Raw genomic sequence first — 22,843 nt, forward strand, 5'->3', positions numbered from 1 at the left:
TGGGGGGCTTTTTCTTTGTATATACTGTAATGAGGTTGTGTGTGTGTATAAAAATGTCTATATTATGTGTATATTATATGAATATATGTAGTATATGTCTCCCCTCTGCCTCCCAGTGCAAGAGCCTTTTACTGCAGTGGGGAAAGGCTCCAGCAACTCTCAGCTGCCAGAGCCTTTCACCACTGCCTCCTCCCATGCCAGAGCCTGTTTTAAATAGTACTACATTAAAGCGCACTAGGGAATGTTTAGTGTGCACCAGGAGGGTCTACACTCACTAATTAATGTGCAATGCGGTGGTGTAATTTAGAAATCACACCTTTTGTAGTCTTCATCACTGCTCTGTGTAGACAAGGCCTTAAATACAAGTAATATTTCTGGGTTTTTTATTGGTGTTTGTTGGTTAAAAGTGAAAATCTGAAGCCCTGAGTGTAGCTTTGTTGTGGATCAGGCTTCATATTTTTGCAGGCTCTGACCAATTATTGTATTATGATAATGCCCAGAGGCCCCCACAGGACCCATTGTGCTGGGTGCTGTACAGACGCTTCTCACTGCAGAATTAATTCGGGTGATTGGCATCTGGGTTGGCCTAGCCTGGGTGTGGACAGCCATACTGCAAAGCCATACTTAAGTTTCTGTGTCCACACTGGTGCTGGGCTCCCCCGTGTGTGTTGCTAGGACTTCTGGGGGCATGTTGCATGGTGCTTAGCACTGCAGTAACTGAGCTGCTCTCTGGTTCTTTTCCAGTGGATTGTGGGAGAACTTGTCTGTCCTTCAGAGCACATGGGGGGGAATTGTAGGAAGGTAATGGAAGACCATCAGCGTTCAAATGGCCTGCATCATCACGGCAAAGTAGGCAAGTTAGCAGCCCAAGTGAAAGCAGTATTCAGGCTTTAGTCTTTTGCCAGATGAGCCAGCTATCGCCCATGGAAAGCACCACTGCATTTGGGTCAGAGGTGTGTGCATGTGGATAGGAGCTGGTTAGAGGCCACAGCTGAGCAAGAGCCCAAGTTCACTCTGCAGTGAAGACACGCCCATAGTGAGAGACAGTCCCTGCCCTAAAGAGCTAACAGTCTTGCTGGGCAAGCCAGACAGTAGTTGTGAGAAAGGAAATATTATCCCCATCTTACAGATGGGAAGCTGAGTACAGAGAGACTGAGTGACTTGCCTAAGGAAGTCTGTGACAGAGGTGGGAATCAAACCCAAGTCTCCCAAGTCCTAACCACAGGACCATCTTTCTGTCTGTCAGAGTGGTATTTATTATACACCTTAGGGAATATAGAGCCTTAGCACTTGGATAGGTCAGTGCTTTTATCCAAAACTTCAACAGTATCCCTTTAACTGTCTCCCTTTAACATCAGATTCTACCAAAACCCCTTTCACTGTCAGTTGCAGCAACCTGTGTGTAGGTCTGTTTGTACATACTTCCCTCTCCCACTGTTGCTAATGTGTTGAAGTCTCTGAACCCTCTCTGGGGCTGTAGTTTGCAGGGTTTGAAATCTTAGAAGTATCTGCCCCAGGGCAGATACTTCTTGAACAAGGTAACTCAAAAACCTCCCCTGTTGGAAGTAGAGTGCAGACTTCTCTGAAGGTGTGCTGTGCATCAATTCTTCCCATCCTGTGGAAGACATCCCTGATCTGTTCAGCTGATGTTATTGAGCTCATTTTCTCCTTAGCTGACTGATAGTTTGGGTTTGTTTTTTATTGCTCAGGAACAGGAGATGTGTCTGACATTGGCCTGGGGAAGGGGCGATATTACAGTGTCAACGTACCTATCCAGGATGGCATTCAGGATGAGAAATATTACCAGATCTGCGAGACGTGAGACCCATTTTCTATCTGTTTTGTTTGAACAGAGGATTTCAGAGAACAAAACCTGTACAGATTTTTAATAATCTTTTTTATTATTTAAGTTTTGGCCCCTTTATGGTGTCAGTTTAAAGACACACAGATATGTTAACTGGTGAGCTCACCTTGTAGGATCCCAAATCCCTATACAGATTGTATATACAGAAGCACTGAACAGCAATGTCATCCACCTCTAGGTGGAAGGGGACAAGCACCCAGTTCAGCTGTGTGTGTATTTTGAGGGGCAGAGGGTGTAATTTTAACCAAGCACACTAGGGCAAATATCTACTCTTAGTGCTGTGGGATCTCTAGTGTCCATACAGAGAGGGACATGGTGGGGGACAAGGTTAAGGTTGTTTGCAAAGCATCTCAAGTGCAAAGCTCCATTAAATTTATTTTATGTATCTTGGAAGGATTAAGGACTGAGCCATCTTTTCTGGAATTGGAACGGTTGGTTCTAAGGAGTCTAATTCTGCACCTTCACAGGTGCATGACACAAACCACTAAATCAGCCTCTCTGGCAAAAAATGAAATCCAGAGCCTGTTCTTTTCTAAAGGTGATTAACTTTAGGACACTGCTGCTGCATGCATTTGTATGTCAATCTAGTGCTCATGAAAGCCAAGGGCTAAACCAGTTGCTAGCTCAAGACACGTGATAGGAAGTCATTGTGCAAGCTTCCCAATCCAGCTCTGGCAATACATGTTTGTCCTGACCTGTACAGTACCCGACTTCCTCCACTACCTCCATGATTCCAGTCCTGGATCACTTCTGAGCGTACTGTGTCAAAATACAAAGTGATTTTAAGAATCCAATAAACATCCACCCAGGAGTAGGATGAGACCATCAGATTTGTTTCTACTTGTGACTCAAGTTGGGATTTAAACCCAAATTCAAAACTATTCAAACAGAATACATTGAAAATCTAAAAATAAAACTTGTGAAGTCCGATGTGCTAAATGGGAAAATCTTGCATTCGCCTGGAGAGCATTAAATAAGCTAAAAGATCCCTTCCCTCTGACTTCTTTTCTGAAATAAAACAATGATCATAGAGTTAAATTATCCATCCATTTACAAAGTGGTCATGGTATTTGATTCTGTGACCTCCTGTGACAGTGAATCCTGTAAACTGACTACTCCCTGTGCAAAGTATTTCCTTGTATTCTTCTCATCAGTGACCCCTGCTGGCGAGAGAAGCCCCCTTTCATTGGCGGCCTTTTCCTCTTTGGCAAATAGCTGGGCTCCAGACTTGCTCTTTGGCATTCTCACAGCCAAGCACCAGTAAAAAGTTATGCAAAATCATGCCACTTCCCTCTGTCTTGGTGGCAACTGCCTTCCTCGTCTCTATGGAAACTGTCCCATTGCAGCACAATGATATAAATAAATAAAAAGGAAGTTTTGCTCCTGGAGTCTTAAACCATGTGCACTTTGAACTTGCCTCTCTATAAATAAGAGTGCTTGCGTTTGAATGCTTTTGTTCTAGCAGATAAACTCCTATCCTGCTCTTGGGTGGTATGGCATATGTATAATTGCCTATTGTTTCTGGAAATTGAATGACTCAGACTCCAATTAAATGTAATTGTTAGTAATAGCCGCTGTGTGGAACAGAGGCCACGGTGTGACATTTGTTTTTTTAAAAGTCTGACATGTCTTTAAAATATTGTAGATAAAGGAAGCCAGAGATGAGATGTTTGAGACTGACAACAGCAGAGCTGGATACTCATCTGCAGCAGTATGCTTCAGTCATACACAGTGCAGAGATGTCCAAGAAATCTGTACACACACACTGCTCTGGAAACTTAGGCACTTACCTATTTCCTCCATCAAAAGAGAAAGTTACATGGGTTCTAGCTAATCACTGACTATCTCTTATTCATAAGATCATCCAGAATAGCTAATTTATTTGATCTTCATGAAAAAGGTTCTGATAAGATGACGGGTACCTTCACCTCTATTTTAAATATTAACCTTCTGAAGATAAAAATACAGTACCTGAACAACATTACAGATGGGAGAACCATACTAATAAATAATCCAGAACTTGCATTCAAACAGAAATATTTCACAGCATGTTTATTCAAATTGCTGTAGCAGTTAGTATGGTACATTCACATTTAATGATGTGAGGAGGAGAAATTTAGTTAATTCTCGTCTAACAGAGTCAGTGATGTACAAAAGCAGTAAATATTTGTTCACTGGGTCATACACAGTACATTCCAGTGCATAGCATATCACTATTTGTACACGTATGTAGTATGATTATATGTTAGCAGTACATGCTGAGCTGCGGTATCAAGTTTTTCTCAGCATGAGTTTGGGATTGTTGCTTTACTCTTGATTGGAGAAACAAATAATAATAATAATAAACAAAAGTGATTTTATTAAGTATAAAAAGTAGGATTTAAAGGGTTTCAAGTAATAACAGACAGAACAAAGTAACTCACCAAGCAAAATAAAGCAAAAACACGCAAGTCTAAGCCTAATACATTAAGAAACTGATTACAAGTAATATCTCACCTTCAGAGATGTTCCAATAAGCTTCTTTCACAGACTAGACTCCTTCCTACCCTGGGCCCAATCCTTTCCCCTGGTACAGTCCTTGTTAGTTCCAGCAGACATCTCAGGTGGTAAGCAGGGGTTTTCTCATGACTGGCAGCCTCCTTTGTCCTGCTCTACCCCCTTTTATAGCTTTGGCACAAGGCGGGAATCTTTTGTCTCTCTGGGTCCCCACCCCTCCTTCTAAACGGAAAAGTACCAGATTTAAGATGGATTTCATTATCAGGTGACATGGTCACATGTCACTGTAAGACCCCTAGTCTCCATTCTCCATGGGCTGGCCCACACATACACAGGAAGGCTTTCAAGTAACTAAGGCCATTTACAACTGATTGTTTCTGGAACATCCTTAATGGCCTCCACTTAATATATTTACATCAGTGATAAAAGTTTCTATCTTATTCTCCTAACTCCAGATATAGAAATAATACATGTAAACAAATAGGATGAACACACTTAGTAGATTACAAGCTTTCTCATGACACCATACAAGGGGGTGTTTAGCCTAAAGCATATTCCAGTTATGTCATATTCATAAGCATATTTCCATAAAGCATATGGAGTGCAACATCACAGTGTTGATCTGCTTCTCTGATGGAGTGTGCTTGTTTGATGAGGGCAGTTTTCAGTGTGTTAAGGTGTGTACCCCAGACTTTCTCCTCAGAGAATATTCTGTGGTGTCTGAGTGCCTGGCTGTAGAGAACAGATTTCTTGAGGTGTCTGGGTCAGTGGAAGTAAGTGTGGTGATCTGTGGGGTTCTTGTATATGGGTATCTATAGGGTTTCATTGTTGAAGCTGATTCTGGTATCCAGGAAGTTGATGCTAGTGTGGGTGTGTTCTAGAGCGAGTTTGATGGATGGATGGTGGTAGTTGAATTGTGGTGGAAATCTGAGGGCGTTTAGGTCATCTGTCTAGTGGATGAAAATATCATTGTTCTATTGTTGGTGGCCCATGAAGAGGTTGGCATATTGTGGAACCATCCTAGTACCCAGGCTGTTCCCATGGAAAGTCCCCACAGACTAGGCCTATGTCTACATTTAAACTTGTGCTGCTGTAGTGCATCAGTGTAGACACTCATTACAGCGCTGTGAGGGGGTTTTCCCATCACTGTACTCAATCCACCTCCCTCGGAGGCAGTAGCTAGGTTGACAGAAGAATTCTTCTGTCAGTCTAGCAGTGTCTACACCAGGAGTTAGGTTGGCTTAACTAGGTTGCTCAGTGGTGTTTTTTTTCCACACCCCTGAGTAACATAGCTAGGTCGACCTAACTCTTTAGTGTAAACCTGGCCTAAGACATACCAACTCAAAGCAGCACTAGACCTTGTCAGAACAATAGATGCAAAACCTGCAGACATATCTCCACTGCTATGATGATCTATACCTCCCACAACACACCTTTCAAGAGGCAGGATATTAGACTAGAAGAACCGGGGTCCTACATGTGGCTATCACAACATGTGAGTGAGTGTGAAACTTCACAACATGGGTGACACCAGACAATCACTACGGTCTCAAATGAACTCACAAAGGAAAATGATAAAAGACAAGAACAACCTACCCTCAATGGGCAAATACATTTCACAGAGCGATCACTCTATATCCAACTTCTGAGTCCTCATCCTCAAAAGAAACCTGCATGACATCTTCAAAAGATGAGCCTGGGAACTTAAATTCATAATTCTGGCTGAATGCTAAAAAACCATGAACTTAACAGAGACGCTGGTTTTATGGTTCATTACACCAGTTTGTCACTCACCTTACTACCTGCCAGCCCTTAATTGCCCATTTTAAGTGCTCTCCGACAGCATGTGTGAATCTGTCCCACCTTGTATTTAGCTTGGACACTCAGGTTACTTTCTCTAGATCTAAGTAGAGCTCTGTGTGCTCAAAACTTGTCCCTTCCACCAACAGAAGTTTGTACAATAAAAGACATTTTACTTATCTCATCTGTAACTTATCACATGGCTAGTGGTCCTGATTCACTTTGCACAAGTGGAGCCAGGTGGGGAGAACTGGGCTCTCCCCTCCAAGTGTGGTGTGTGTTCATAATATAAACATAACTGTGTAAAATACAAAGTAATACTTAAATAAATACATGCCTCCAGGGTTTAAATTCTCAGAGATTATTTCCCAGAGCCCCCCACACCCCTCCCCATTTGGGGGCTCTGGGCTTCAGCTGCAGGGCAGAGGGTCTTAGAGCTTTAGCCCCAAAGGAGGGAGGGTCGGGGGCTCAGGGTTTAGTCCCGTGGGGGTGGGGTGCTGCCCAGGCTTGGGGCTTCAGCCGCATGGCAGGCGCACCAGGGCTCCCATGGGTTTGAAAATATTTTCCAGAGCTCTGCTTCAGTGGGCTCCAGCTGAATTTAAGACCTGCATACTTCTGCTGTTGTATTGCAAAGCTATGTGATAAACTGCATTTATCCTTCACCTTTGATCACCTCCACCAGCTCTTTACCCATGAATCCCATCTCATCTGGGACTGCTTATCCTTTCCTGTGCCTAGGCATAGATCTGCCACGAGATTGAGTGTGTCTGGAAACATCCAGATTACAGACACTTAGCGTAGACCATGAGCATTATGGGTCTGAAATTGACTGATCCCATATGCCAAACGGTTGCTAACGGATGCAGAAGGTGGCTGCTGCTCCTGTTAACTGTGATGCACATTGAAATGTAGAATGACTAAAAGAACAAGCATGATACCGTGTGCCCATTCAAAGACCATCTGTTTTCAAGGCTTTCCATGAAATAATGTTGGGATTAGGCAGGAGCCACACCTGCTGCTGCTGTGAGGAGAGGAGACGTGCTAATACAGACAAGAAACGGCCGGCTGAAATGAAGTGACCAGGCCGCCTGATTTTTATGCCTGACCTGTTTTAAACACACTTTTTATCATTATTATTTCTCAAGTTATTGTCCCAAGCAAAACCACTGCACTTCTCCAGTCAGCCTGCCTCCTCCACTCTTCAGGTCCTGCCATCTTACTCAACACACCTGATAACCAGGACTTCCATCAGTCAGGAGGTGGAGGGAGGGCTTCTAGAAAGCTCCCCTGAGACCTCAGAATAAAGCTAATGACAGGCCAGGCTTTGAAAGCAACTGTGGAGCATGTGGGAGGGAAATGGAGGATCTCTATTTAGAAGAGTCCAAATTCAGGACCTGGACATCAGGATGGGGTACAAGCAATGCAGCTCCCATAAAGAGAGAGGTTTATTCAGGGTGCAGACCCAACAGGTAGGAATGGGAGCACTGCTTGAATGCTGGACTTGGCGCCTGTTTGGGGGGTAGTCTTGGAAGGTCAGGTGCCTACGCTTGAAGGGGTTGCACTCAGCAAAGCACCTGCAACAACTGCAAGATGGCTGGTCCACCATCTGGATTTCTTTGAGTTGTTTGGGATTTCATCATGCAACAAGACAGTGATTCTAAGTGCTTGGCCAGACTCTGTAAAGTTGACATGATTAAAAATATACTGCCCTGCAAAAATAACGGCTGCAACAATGGTAAGATTTGCACGTAAACTCTACAGAGACCACGGCATTTGAAATGAGGGCTGAAAACCCAGACCCAAGCTTTCATTTCTTTCTGGCTTGAACACAGGCCCTGGTTCTAATGGGGGACTTCAGTCACCCTGACATCTGCTGGCAGAACAATACAGCAGTGCACAGACAATCCAGGAAGTTTTTGGAGAGTGTTGGGGACAACTTCCTGGTGCAGCTACTGGAGGAACAGCCAGGGGCCGTTCTCCTCTTCACCTGCTGCTTACAAACAGGGAAGAATTGGTAGGGGAAGTAGAAAGGATGGCAACCTGGGTAGCAGTGACCATGAGATGATTGAGTTCAGGATCCTCACAAAAGGAAGAAAGGAGTGTAGCAAAATATGGACCCTGGACTTCAGAAAAGCAGACTTTGACTCTGTTAAGGAACTGATGGGTAGGATCCCCTGGGAGGCTAATATGAGGGGGAAAGAGGTCCAGGAAAGCTGGCTGTATTTTAAAGAAGCTTTATTGAGGGCGCGGGAACAAACCATCCCAATGTGCAGAAAGAATAGCAAATATGGCAGGCGACCAGCTTGACTTAACAGTGAAATCTTTGGTGAGCTTAAACACAAAAAGGAAGCTTACAAGAAGTGGAAACTGGATCAGATGACTAGGGAGGAGTATAAAAATATTGCTCGAGCATGCGGGGGTGTAATCAGGAAGGCCAAAACACAACTGGAGTTGCAGCTAGGAAGGGATGTGCAGGGTAACAAGAAGGGTTTCTACAGGTATGTTAGCAACAAGAAAAAGGTCAGGGAAAGTGTGGGACCCTTAATGAATGGGGGCGGGGGGTGGAACCTAGTGACAGATGATGTGGAAAAAGCTGAAGTACTCAATGCTTTTTTTGCCTCTGTCTTCACAGACAAGGTCAGCTCCCACACTGCTGTCCTGGGCAACACAGTATGGGGAGGAGGTGAACAGCCCTAAGTGGTGAAAGAACAGGTTAAGGACTATTCAGAAAAGATGGACATGCACAAGTCCATGGGTCCAGCTCTAATGCATCTGAGGGTGCTGAGGGAATTGGCTGATGTGAAAACTGGTGGCGATCATGGGAAGGTTCCGGACGATTGGAAAAAGGAAAATATAGTGCCCATCTTTAATAAAGGGAAGAAGGAGAACCCAGGGAACTACAGACTGGTTAGCCTCACCTCAGTCCCTGGAAAAGTCATGGAGCTGGTCCTCAAGGAAACCATTTTGAAGCACTTGGAGGAAAGGAAGCTGATCAGGAACAGTCAACATGGATTCACCAAGGGCAAGTCATGCCTGACCAACCTGATTGCCTTCTGTGATGAGATATGGATATGGGGAAAGCAGTGGATGTGATATATCTTGACTTTAGCAAAGCTTTTGATACGGTCTCCCACAGTATTCTTGCCAGCAAGTTAAAAAGTATGGATTGGATGAATGGACTACAAGATGGACAGAAAGCTGGCTAGATTGTCGGGCTCAACAGGTAGTGATCAACGGCGCAATGTCTAGTTGGCAGCCAGTATCAAGCAGAATGCCCCAAGGATCAGTCCTGGAGCCGGTTTTGTTCAACATCTTTATTAATGATCTGGACGATGGGATAGATTGCACCCTCAGCAAGTTCATAGATGACACTAAGCTGGTGGGAGAGGTAGATATGCTGGAGGGTAGGGATAGGGTCCAGAGTGACCTAGACAAACTGGAAGATTGGGCTAAAAGAAATCTGATGAGGTTCAGTAAGGACAAGTGCAGAGTCCTGCACTTAGGAAGGAAGAATCCCATGCACTGCTACAGGCTGGGGACCGACTGGCTAAGCAGCCATTCTGCAGAAAAAGACCTGGGGATTACACTGGATGAGAAGCTGGATATGAGTCAGCAGTGTGCCCTTGTTGCCAAGAAGGCTAAAGGCATATTGGGCTGCATTAGTAGGAGCATTGCTAGCAGATCGAGGGAAGTGATTATTCCCCTCTATTCGGCACCAGTGAGGTCACATCTGGAGTACTGCATCCAGTTTTGGGCCCCCCACTACAGAAAGGATGTGGACAAATTGGAGAGAGTCCAACGGAGGGCAAGAAAAATGATCAGGGGGCTGGGACACATGACTTATGAGGAGAGGCTGAAGGAACTGGGCTTGTTTAGTCTGCAGAAGAGAAGAGTGAGGGAGGATTTGATAGCAGCCTTCAACTACATGAAGGGGGTTTCCAAAGAGGATGGACCTAGGCTGTTCTCAGTGGAACCAGATGACCAAAGAAGGAGCAATGGTCTCAAGTTGCAGTGCGGGAGGTCTAGGTTGGATATTCAGAAACACTATTTCACTAGGAGGGTGGTGAAGCACTGGAATGGGTTACCTAGGGAGGTGGTGGAATCTCCATCCTTAGAGGTTTTTCAGGCCCGGTTTGACAAAGCCCTAGCTGGGATGGTTTAGTTGGGGATTGGTCCTGCTTTGAGCAGGGGTTTGGACTAAATGACCTCCTGAGGTCTCTTCCAACCCTAATCTTCTATGAATCTTTGATTTTTGGGACTTTTGTGCTGGTGGAAGGTGCCAGTTTGACAGCAGTAGAGCCTGAAATCCTCTAGGCATCAGTATAGGCAAACTTGAATGTGATGGGCTCAAGTACAGCCAGGACCTCAAGTCCAGTTGCCAGGCAAGAAAAGGAGATGGTCCCAATTCCTTTGTAAGCAAAATGAGCTTTGTTTACGAATGTGACTGTTGTCACAGTATGTCCAGTGCAAACTCTGGCTTTTCTGTGAACCTAGTGAGCTTGGCTACACTGACTGACTGGCCCATCCAGAGTGACTGCGGCCAAAAACTAAAATGTGCTTCCCAAACCAGTGTTCTTATAGAGCAATGTTAGTTGCATCCCACACTGCACTTTGGGGAGAGATCATAAATGGTTAACAGTGTTTGGTAGGGAGTGCAAGGGGCACACGGCAACTAGAAGATGAATCTGATAAATGGACAAGCTGAACATGGAAATTATCCATTTCTTTTGCTTTTGGGTGCCAGGGACAGCTTCATTTTCAAGGCTGTTCCTAGCCTGCATCACAAGATGCATGAGGTTCTTCCCAGAGACCCATTCAATGTGCTTCCCCCTGCACGGCGGAGAACACTCCTCGGGATGAGAAGGGAAAGCCCATTCTCCATGTGATCCATTCTGAAAAGACTGGAGACTGCCAGGAAAATGTGTCAGTAGTGAGGGTGTTCTGTGATGCAGTCATCTGCCTGCCTGTAACAGGGCTGAGACCACCAGTGTGCTTCCCATACAGCCTATTGAACAGCCTTCAGATGATGATCAGGTTTGGCTATTACTGGCTGGAGCTGGATTGTGTCTGATGGATTGCTATGCACAGGTGTTGCAGAGCTCTCCAGGCAGTAAAAGGTCTCTTATACCAGTGACCTTCATTAAATGAGCCTCATAGGCAGATTTCAGCCTTAAGTCTTTGGGATTTTGAGAGGGAAGGAGAATCAGGACAAGGATGCCTTTGTTTAATCTGGAAAGGAATGGATGTCATCTGTAAGGACAGAGAGAACAGGCTGAGTGGGGAGAGAGGCAGAATCTGTTACCGTTGAGTGCTGTGGTTGTTGAGAAGGAGAACGGATTTGGGGGGTGGTAGTTTGGTGGTTTTGAGACTCAGTTTCATGAAGGCTAGGGGACTATTCCCTAACTTGTTTTTCGAAGGTCAAGGTAAATGCTTGAAGAGGAGCCCAAACTTAGGGAGCTCTTCCAGATTTTTCAAAACCACAGACCGTACTGAGATTCACCCGTGACTAGCTAAGAGAAGGTTTGAATGCCTCCAGTCCTTCCCTGTGCCTGTGTGATCACTAATGAGTGTAATCAAGGCTAGATAACATTTTGGCTTCCATTCTGTTTTCAGTCAAGAAACTAGAGTGGTTGGCTTTCACATCCCACCCCAACACAAATCCACCCTCTCTTCTCAGCTGCACTCCAGTCAGGAGGCTCCATTCTTCTGACCTTTCAGTATGTAACAAAGGGGTACTTATACTTCTGCCACTTCCTTGTTTTGAGTGAATTTAGAGCTGATGAAAGATGCTGGCCTGACAGCCCTGGGGACTGAGGGCCTCTGTTCAGCTACACAAAGCACAGCACAGGCAATGCCATCTTCTCCCCATATGCTTCCCTGATGGGGTTTAATCAGTTAGCCGACACAATGCTGAACCCAGTTTGTCCTCGTCTACACTGCCCACTAAGCTATGGTCATCGTTGTCACCTCGCTTGATTGTCCACAGTCATGGTCAGGCATGATAGAATCCTGTGAGATAAACTCTTAGAGTGTTGGGCTGACTGGATGCTCTCTGGCCACCTGGAGTTGGTTTCTGTTACATTCTTGCATAGCTTGAAGTTCAGCCTGTTCGTCAAATCTGGCACCAGTATCAGAGGTTGCCTAGAGGAGAAATTCTCCCAGCATGTAGATGGAGCTGACTGCAGAGCAGCACTTCTCATCTCTTCCCAGATCAGTAGAAAGAGTTACTCCCTCCTTGAGTATGGGGCTGAATTATCAACAGAGATTCCAGGAGCTTAGGCAGTATTGATGTTTATTGTTTAGGTAAGGTCTGCAAAGTGCTTTAAAAATGAAAAGTACTGTTTAGGGTGAGTGTTGAAGTTAAAAACTTTTTATATTGTCAGCAAAAGGGTCAGAGCAGCCTGCAGGGACACTTCACTGTCCTAACTGGGAGCTTTTGCTGAGAAATGTTGGGAAGACTTGGGACCTGGATTGGTTCTGTGTGGCTGGAAACCTCTTGCATGTGTCCAGGGTAGTTCTTTTCGGAATGAAGGGAATAATCATAGGGCTTGTGTGGTAGCAATTCTTGCCTTCTGTGGAAGTGGTGGATTCTGCCACAAGAAGAGAATGTTCCCTAGATGAGGCAGGATTAAGGAGACCCAGACCTGTGCAAATGTTTACCGGTTCCAATGGGTGCTGTCGTTGGCGCTGGAGAGCTCTCACAAAATTGCCAATCAATATGTGTATCTTGGAAAGTGGCTGTTGGCAGAAATTTCAGCCCCTCTGACATTGGATCTAATGGCCTTAGACCTTCCCGTTCTTCTCTAGCAAGAGGCAAACATTCCACTGGACATGGCGTTTCACATGTGTCTGCCCTTTGCTAATGGAGCCTCAAGGAATGCAGAGTGTCTTGTTAGGAGAGAGCAAGCTGTTTGAGGTAGCCAGAAAATAGTGTATATCTAACAGAAGTAGAGAACCTCAGCAGAGGGGAGTGTCCTGGGGAAAGGTCAGTTGGGATGAGGGATGACATCAGAGGGTGGGGTTTTGTTTACCTGTTCAATTATCACCTAAATTGTGATTCTTCTCTTCCTCCTCTCACCCCCCCTACCCCCCCGCTCATGCTGTCTACCAATTAGCTCTTGGATGGTAGCAACTCTTGGTCATACCTGCCCTGAGCTGGCTCTGGAGCAGTGGTCTGCTGTAAAGCTGAAGAATCCATATCCTATTGCTAATCTCCTAAGACATCCACTCTCCCCACACTGTACCCTGGTGACTTTCCCATTTGTGCAGCTCTGCTTGCTGAAAGCATCTGAACCTGAGTCAGCCATGCTGTACAGATCATGTTTCCTGGTTACATACCAAATATGAGATGGGCACCTCGTGTTTAGAAGGAAGTTACTAATATGCTGTAGCCTGATGCACTCCCTACATCCCTTCCCTTTGGCAGGCATACAAAACCTCAAACCTATGACTTGCTGGCTGGGTGTGGTCAGCTACCTCTTGAAACACCCTGATGTGGATAGTGATATTTTAAGTTCAAGTAGTTTCACATCATGGTTGTCAGGTAGAGATTTACAAATTATTAGAGTTCCTACAAAATACAAAGACTTGACTGTCTCATGTTATTGATCAGTGAAAATCCCTAGCGTATAGCAAAAAGTGTGTCAGGCAAATAGATCACATGTGATCCTTGTATCACAGAAGCAAAAAAAAGTGCAATGCCAAGGTTAGCAATGCCCTTTGTGACTGTATGGGGAGGTGCAGTGTTTACAAATACAGTTTAGATCCTGTCTGCTGCTCACAAGAAGAAAAAACTCAAGGTTGGTTTATTTTGATGGGGGGTGCGGGTATGAAAGCTCCTCTTTCAGGTTATTAATCTGCTAAAATCATCATTTTCCTCTGTTTATACCAATTCCCACTTCCCTGAGAAGTCCTGCGCCCTTGGGCCAAGGTCTCAGCACATATGGGGCTTTAGTTTCCCTCCCAAATTCTGTGTGGGTAATTACCTACCTCTGCAGACAGACATGGATACAGCTCTTCCCTTCCTATCCTAAACTATTACTGTGTAGACGCCATATTATTGACTATTATTAATGAATGAACACTGGACACTGCTGCACTCTTAAACATTTGTTGCATTTCTCCCAGAAGTGGGTGCACTTCAGGGCTTTTCTACACGGCAATGTAGTGTGCAGCAAGGGTGTGAGTGTACAGCTCACTAGCCTGCTGTGCGCTAAGTTGCCATGTGCACCCTGCTGCTGCACACTTATAGATCCATAGCAGTACATCAGAGTGCACTCCAGAACAGTTAGTGTGCAGTAGCAGGGTCTGCATGGCCAGTTAGTGCATTGTAGGCTTACACCCCAGCTTGGCACGAACTAAGTCACGAACTAAGCCCTCACTGGTGAATGAAGTAATGCTTTTACCTGAAGCTCATAAAACCCAGTGCCTTGGTCCTGCAGACACTTGTGCACACAAATAACTTTGAGCTCAGTGGGACTGCTCACATGTGTAAAGTTACTTAGGCGAGTAAGTGTTAGTACAACTGGGGCTGAAGTTTCACTAATGTTTGGGATACGTCTGGATGAACGTCATGTAAATGTAAGATCATTATCACGTAGGAGCTGTTATCTGTAACCAGCTCTCTGATTTGTCACATTGTTTTATGTATCAAGTGAGATCTGGGTACATTTTTCTCCTCGTTTGCTGAGGTAGAAGTGATTTTTTTCCCCCAGAAATGTGGGCTAAGAGTGGTCTCTGGACCACAGTTTTGGAGCTGCTGGCCTGGATCTTTGTTGGTATATATGGTACTGCAAAATCACTTCCCATTTTCTTACTGTTTTTAGGCCCTTTTAGTGTGCAGTGTGACTGAAGAGCAGAGTCCAGGTCTACCATGCCTGCCATAACTTTGACCAAAGTGACATTCTGGGAAATAAGAAAGTACTTCTCTGCTCAGAATGTAAAGCCTAGCCAGTGATTGGAAAGGCAAAGTAGCAGTGTGCTGTAGCTGGCTGAAATGGCCTGCACATACCACACTGTCTCAATGTTCCATGGAGGTGTGGCCATTTGTGGAAACTCCGTTTTGTTTTATTGCATGCAGTGTGTTGAAGGAGGTGTACATGGCATTCAACCCGGAAGCAGTAGTTCTGCAGCTGGGAGCGGATACGATAGCCGGAGACCCCATGTGTTCATTTAACATGACTCCAGTGGGGATTGGCAAGTGTCTGAAGTACATTCTCCAGTGGCAGCTGGCTACTCTCATCCTGGGAGGAGGTAAGTGCATGAGAGACTTATTCTGCTCTTCAAGTAACAGGTTAATACGGTTTGCTCCCCTGAGGCTGCTCTTTGAAAGTGAGCCCCTTTGCTTCTGAAAGCGGCATCATTTGAGAAGGGCAGCTGAAGAAATTGAGCACGCATAGCATAAGGGGGGCACTGTATAGCTGATGCAGTGCTATTTGTACACAGACTTCAACTCTTTGGTACCAACAAGTCCAAGTCTCAATTCCTGACTCCGAGATCCTGGGTTAAAGGTTGCTTGGCCCCTCCAGAGATCAGAAGCTGTTAACCCCAGTGACCTCTGACCCTGTCTGCTCAATGCCAGGTTTGAGTCCCAGCTCTCGTGATCTGCACTGCGGGGCTTCTCTTTAAAAGTAAACATAATGCTCCCAGACCTACCTTGGGCATCTGGCAATGAATTATCTTTTTTGGATTCAGGCAGCAATTGAATTTTTATTGGCTTTTTTCACAATAAAGCAGAATTTTGATACCCAATGGAAGCCCCTTGAGTGCTTTTTCGCTTGTAGCACATTCTGCCGCTTGATATTACTAGCTGCTTGTCCAGTGGATGGGAAATAAGCAATTCCGTGTCAACAAAATGGGGCAATGGGGGAGCACTTTGTCCCAGGAAATCTCCTTAGCTTCTTTTGGAAGATGCCTTACCCACAGCATCAGCTGTTTGAGTAGCAGCTATCATTTTGGGGGCTCGGTTGTATCATTTAAGGGATATCATCAAGTACAATAGATTGGGCCTAAAATTTGACCTAGCTACTGCTAGTTGTGTTGTGAATGTTCTGTGTTAAAACCAGCTGTGAGCGTGAGGAGGCGAGGCACAGAGAATTTTGTTTTACCTACCACTTCTTGCCAAGAAATGAGGAAAACTAGCCACTGTCTTAGGGAAAATAACAAAACTGAGTATCCCCGATGACTCCGTTCTCAGCAGGGAGATTGATGTTTGCCAGAAGGCAAAGAGGGACAGAGTTTGTGAAACTGTTTTCAATCTCCCAAAGTGGAGTTTTGATTAAGTTACTCTTCATTTTTTCAGGTTTCAGAGTAACAGCCATGTTAGTCTGTATTCGCAAAAAGAAAAGGAGTACTTGTGGCACCTTAGAGACTAACCAATTTATTTGAGCATGAGCTTTCGTGAGCTACAGCTCACTTCATCGGATGCATACTGTGGAAACTGCAGAAGACATTATATACACAGAGACCATGAAACAATACCTCCTCCCACCCCACTCTATTACCAGGAGGAGAGTGGGGTGGGAGGAGGTATAGTTTCATGGTCTCTGTGTATATAATGGCTTCTGCAGTTTCCACAGTATGCATCCGATGAAGTGAGCTGTAGCTCACGAAAGCTCATGCTCAAATAAATTGGTTAGTCTCTAAGGTGCCACAAGTACTTCTTTTCTTCTTACAAAAAATGAACTCCTCAACGTTTCTGACGGTTATTTGAATGGAAGGAGTCCCCTTGCACAAAGTAAGGACATCAGCGGTGCTGACTGCAAACAGATTGGTGCTTTTGACTAGCTGAGCCCCAGAATGAGCCCTACTTGGGAGTTTGTGTTAATTTGGGGCTGCTCAGATGCTGAACCTACTCACAGGTTGTTTCACCACTTTAATTGGCTTCATATTTTGATCACTACTTTTAAATAAGAGTAAATTCTCCTCCAGAGGGATTCTTGCTCAGAAGGTGGCACCGATGGAAATTTTATCAGCAAATGATCAGTGTTGATTATCCTTGATTTCATACTGGGTCACAAGCTAAGGTTAAAAGTGAGATCCCAAACTACTGTACCTGATTAGTCTGCTCTGCTCCACTCACGTTAACTCCTTCCATGCTGAACCTGAGCATCTCCCTCCCCACCATGTCACCTTAGGAAATCTTGACCCTTGGAGTCAAAGGCTTGCAGGTATCTCTTGAAGCCAGATCTGGAGGAGTGGATGACATTGCATGTGCAATTGTTGAGATGACCTGTGGGTTCAATTTTGCAAGTCTCCCTTCTTAGTACAGGTGATTAACTGCTTTAACTTAGCCCTATACATCCAACAGGTGCAAAATACAGTTACTATGCATGACTTTGGAAGACCAAATAAAAAGCCTTATTCATATGCATTGCAGATATAAAGTCTCTTGCTTCTCAACAATGCATTCCTTTCATTAAAACTGTCTCTCTCATTCTCTCTCCCTCTTCCCTTCCTAATTTCACTATTCTTGCTGGAGACAGGAGGCTATAACCTTGCCAACACAGCCCGCTGCTGGACATACTTGACTGGGGTCATCCTGGGGAGAACGCTACCCTCCGAGATCCCAGATCACGAGGTAAGGCTCTGACAAACCATCCCTTCTCCTAGAATGAGAGCTGAGTCATTCCACCTAATCAAAACGGCATCCTTGCCACTCAATACTGTTTTGTTGAGAGACGCTCCTGTAACAATAACACACTGTCCCAGCAGCATAGTGGGCTCTTGTTCCCAAAACCCGAGACCATCTGTATCTTTTTACAAGGGATCTTGGAAGCCAGTCGGTTTCAGAGAGGGCTTCACCTGTTTGCACAAAGAGCTCTTTGGGACATGCACATATTTTCACCAGAAAAAAGCAAGCCCTCTCTCAAGTTAAATTTAGCCTTGTTTTCCCTGGATTTATAGAAAGTTCCAGATGCAGCTTCCAAACTGTACCAACTACTGCTATTCCAAAGGGTCATGTGGTCAGGTGTTGTTCTTTTAACACAAGCTATCTTGAAATGCATGATCTCAACAATGGTATCCTAAAGTGTTAAACAGGGCAAGGGGATCAGCTTGAACAAATGCTGTCTAGATAAAATTTTACACCTTCCAATCTGTTTGTTGAACCCAGATAACTAGGTGTTTCTTCCCAAGCCACATGCCTCAGTGCGCTTCCGTTCCTACATCAAAGTTCAGTGCTAGCAACCCTACCAAAAGAAACCAGTGTGTTCAGCCCAGCCCTACAATAACAGCACAGTACTTGGCAGCTCTGCAGTGCCTTTCGTCTTGAGGATCTAACCAACCAGTATGCGTAGAATGAGGTAAAGAGCCAATGCATGGAAAGGAAATGGATTTCAGATTCAAGCTTGAAAGAGGTGATTAGCAATTATAAGGCTTATGAAGCCTTTTTAAGTGTGTCCTTTTTAAATGTGAACCTCTGATCACAGTTGGGGAACATTTGAGTGAACCTTGAGTATACATGGAGAGTAAATAAGGTACTATTTCAGGAATTAACAGGTATCGGTCATTATCTTTTTTTCTTGTTAATCTGAGTATTCAGCATTTAATGATTTCTAAACAGTATTGAGGGATTAGTGTAATGCAGAAATGAAACAGTTGGACGATGTTTCTATACATATAACGTTGCGTCATTTGGCTCCAGGCCTTATGACTTCTTAATCTGAACAAGCTTGGCCAGGGAATGGGTTATGAAAAGTGGGGTGCTTTGCCTGCAAGATAGGAGTGCTCTGAGTTTAGGGTGTGAAATTGGCCAGACCAGATCAGCAGCAGATTCCTGTTTGTAGCATTACAGTGCCTGAAATTTTCAAGGGTTGAGATTAAGTTGATGTTCAAAGAGCGGTCTTGAATGCATGTTCCCAGATGGGTGTGCTTGGAGGTGACCCTAGATCACAGTGTTTGGAGAGGCATGGGATCTGGAGGAGGAGTTGCATTGGCTGCCCAGCAGACATCCCCATTCCAGTTGTAGAGCCATCAGCTCAGCTTAAGAATTCTAAGCAGGTTTTCTGCAGCAAGTTCTTTGATCTCAGTGCCTGCCAGGAGCATCATGTGTGGCTGTCAGATCATGAAAAGGATGGTAGTAAAAGAATCTCTACATTTCAGTGTGGTGTGTCCACCAACTGGTTCAGCCAACAAAACAGCTGTTGATGGACAGAAGAAGTGTAGAATCTGTTTCTTTGTAAACTGTGTTTCCAAATCTAAGACCCTAGAAATGATCACAGTGTGAAGGTGCACTGATACTTCTGGTCTGATAGCCCTGCTAACATATCAGTACTTGTACCTTCTTACATCCTATTTCTCAAGTTCAGCTATTTCTCCTTAATGCTTTCTGACACTCTGTATTCATGTCTCCTCTCATACTGTCCCCAGTGCCCAGAACAGCCTCTCTTTCTGGACATGAAGCGGTTTCCCTCTCTGCTTAAAGCCCACTCCGATGACCTAGGTTTCTATTGCCAATCAGCTGAGGCAGCTTTCTTGTACCCTAGTCTTTGTATTGCACCATTTATACTGTAAACTGTTCAGGCCAAGGAACGTGACTATGATGCCTTATTTAAACGCCAGGTAAATTAGCTGAAAAATCAGGAATAAAGCTATGAAACACCTAGATGAACAGAGCATGGAGTGAAAGGATTTACTTTTGCAGAAACTGCGTCTCAACTCCATCAATCTATTAGAATACACTTGTGTGTTATCAAAATAGTGGATAAAGTTGAGTCGGTTACATTTGTTTGGATTTTTAAATTTACTTTTAAAAAGCATTTGACAAAGTCCCTCACAAGAAGCTATTAAAGAAAGATGAAGTACTGTCATTGGTCAAATGTTGGCTGAGATGATGAAACCAGTGTGAAGAAATGGTCTATTGTCATCATGCAGAAGGCTAGCAGCAGCATGCCTGCCACAAGGTCACATACCAGGACCCCTTTTATTGAATATCTGTAATGATCTAGAAAAAGGGGGTGAGCAATAAATTGACAAAATTTGTAGGTGACATAATTATTTAGGTTAATTGAAACCAGAGAAGACCAAAGAGCAGCAGAAGGACCTAACCAGGCTAAGTGAATGATCAATACAATGCATTTGTCAACAATGAATTTCAGCTACCAAAGTGACGTGCAACTAGTCATTCCAACTATTCCTTGTCTACACATAATCACACAGGAAAAAGACTTGGGCATCTTTATGGCTTGCTGAATGAAAGTATTTGCTCAGTTGTGTAGCAGGGCCAAAGTAGTAAATAAAGTTAGGCTGATATTGAAAATGTTTAGAATCAGTGATACTGTGTTAAATTATGGCCTCCTCCATCTCAGAGCAGAAATGGAGGGGTCCAGAGTTGTTCTATCAATGTGGTTAGAGGACTGGGAAAACATTCATATGAAGAGATCAAAATGATTGGGTCAGTTTAGGGATTTGTTGAATATGAGGGGAGATGCAGATGGGAAGAGAGAAAGAGATTCTGTATATTGATTCTTTCTGGGAGGTGTTCTGAGACCATGGTGATGGGCATCATGTAAGGACCTAAGTAGAGCCATGATTACATTAAGTAGGATAAACGTAACGGGTATGAAACCATCTGGCTTCAGAACACAAACTGACCACTCAATGACAGGGGTCAAGTAAGAAAAGTTCCCCATGGGCAGGTTTATTCCATAATTGTCCGCTACAGGGTTTCTTGCACTTTCTTCCAAGGGGTTTGACACATGCCACTGCTGAAGACAGGATTGTTGATTATAGTGCAGTTCCTATGTAATTTGTAAAGTCCCATGCATGTCCTACAGCTGTCTGGTATAAGTAAATCTCTTATATTGGAATAGACCAGTGAGCCAGCTAGCCTGCTAGTATCCTCTCTCTGAGAATGGCCAATCCTGGATGCTTCAGAGGAAGGAATTCTTTAAAAAGTGCATCTATTTGTGAGATGCTATCTGGGAGGGAGGGTGAGTGTGATCAGCTGGGAATCAGTTTTTTGCCCTGAAGCATGAAGATTGAGAGCCCTGATTTTTATTCTCACTAGACGGCAGATGCTGTTTTTCATATAAATGCATAATCCTGTTTTGAAACTGTAAGCAGTTTGCATCAATAACATCCTGCAGCCCAGAGCTCCCTAGGCTAATGATTATATTTCCTTTGCAAGGATTTCCTTTTTCAGTTTTTAAATATACTTTTCCAGTTCTCCCCATCAGAGATTGCATGTGTTTCTAGCTCTTGAACTATAACCAAGAGCAACAATTTCTGCAACTGACGGTCTTGACAAGAAGTCTGAAAGATTTTCTTTGTTTTTTTAACATCACCCGCCCACTTTCCACCTCTCCCTGCTGAACAGGATCATTTGCAGATGGACACTAAACTGGGAGGAGTGGTAGATACTCTGGAGTGTAGGGATAGGATACAGAGGGACCTAGACAAATTAGAGGATTGGGCCAAAAGAAATCTGATGGGGTTCAACAAAGACAAGTTCAGAGTCCTGCACTTAGGACGGAAGAATCCCATGCACGGCTACAGACTAGGGACCGAGTGTCTAGGCAGCAGTTCTGCAGAAAAGGACCTAGGGATTACAGTAGACGAGAAGCTGGATATGAGTCAACAGTGTGCCCTTGTTGCCAAGAAGGCTCACAACATTTTGGGCATTGCCAGCATATTGAGGGACATGATCGTTCCCCTCTATTCGACATTGGTGAGGCCTCATCTGGAGTACTGTGTCCAGTTTTGGGCCCCACACTACAAGAAGGATGTGGAAAAATTGGAAAGAGTCCAGTGGAGGGCAACAAAAATGATTAGGGGGCTGGAGCACATGACTTATGAGGAGAGGCTGAGGGAACTGGGCTTATTTAGTCTGCAGAAAAGAAGAATGAGGGGGGATTTGATAGCTGCTTTCAACTACCTGAGAGGTGGTTCCAGAGAGGATGGTTCTAGACTATTCTCAGTGGTAGAAGAAGACAGGACAAGGAGTAATGGTCTCAAGTTGCGGTGGGGGAGGTTTAGGTTGGATATTAGGAAAAACTTTTTCACTAAGAGGGTGGTGAAGCACTGGAATGGGTTACCTAGGGAGGTGGTGGAATCTCCTTCCTTAGAGGTTTTTATGTCCCGGCTTGACAAAGCCCTGGGTGGGATGATTTAGTTGGGGATTGGTCCTGCTTCCAGCAGGGGGTTGGACTAGATGACATCCTGAGGTCCCTTCCAACCCTGATATTCTATGATTCCAAAACGCTGAGCATAATATTTATTTGGCTAAGAGTAAAGGTCCTGCCTGTGCTTTCGTATTGGGTAGTGGAAGATCATGTGCACTGAAGCTGAGATGTCCAACCCTTGACCATTGAAGAGCCATACAGTCAACTTGTTATAAATCTGGGGGTCTCACCTAATAAGCATAGGGTAACTAACATACCACCTGCTCTTATATTTAGTACATAAATGATGTTTATAAACATTCTGCATCCTAGCATGCAGTATTGACTCACAATGGGATCATCCTCTTTCCAGATCCAGATGGAGCCTATTTCTTCAAACCATTTTACCAAGCCACACTGTGTGCACCCTCTCAGTACAGCTTCTTGGGGGCAGTGAGCCAGTCAACAGGAATCTTTTAAAATGTCTTTCATTAGCCTACTTCAGGTCCTGAACAAAAACGTGATCTGAAAGTGGTAATGTTGCAGACTTGATAAACAAGAGAAGCGTGTTCAGTGACTGAAT

General features: G+C 44.4%; 1 protein-coding gene across 2 annotated transcripts in view; it reads left to right on the forward strand.

Moving 5' to 3' along the window:
- Positions 1–22,843, forward strand: part of PHKA1 (phosphorylase kinase regulatory subunit alpha 1) — a 211,157-nt gene that overhangs the window by 138,498 nt on the left and 49,816 nt on the right. For both annotated transcript variants that reach the window (XR_012641034.1, XM_074964316.1), the window contains 3 exons: positions 1,710–1,818; positions 15,240–15,412; positions 17,644–17,738. Coding sequence is in view for 1 of the 2 variants with exons in the window: in XM_074964316.1 (XP_074820417.1) it covers positions 1,710–1,818; positions 15,240–15,412; positions 17,644–17,738 (377 nt within the window). In the remaining variant the exon portion in view is untranslated. The remainder of the gene's footprint in view (positions 1–1,709; positions 1,819–15,239; positions 15,413–17,643; positions 17,739–22,843) is intronic.

Source organism: Natator depressus, chromosome 9 (genome assembly GCF_965152275.1).
Source record: "Natator depressus isolate rNatDep1 chromosome 9, rNatDep2.hap1, whole genome shotgun sequence".
Classification (NCBI taxonomy): Eukaryota; Metazoa; Chordata; order Testudines; family Cheloniidae; genus Natator; species Natator depressus.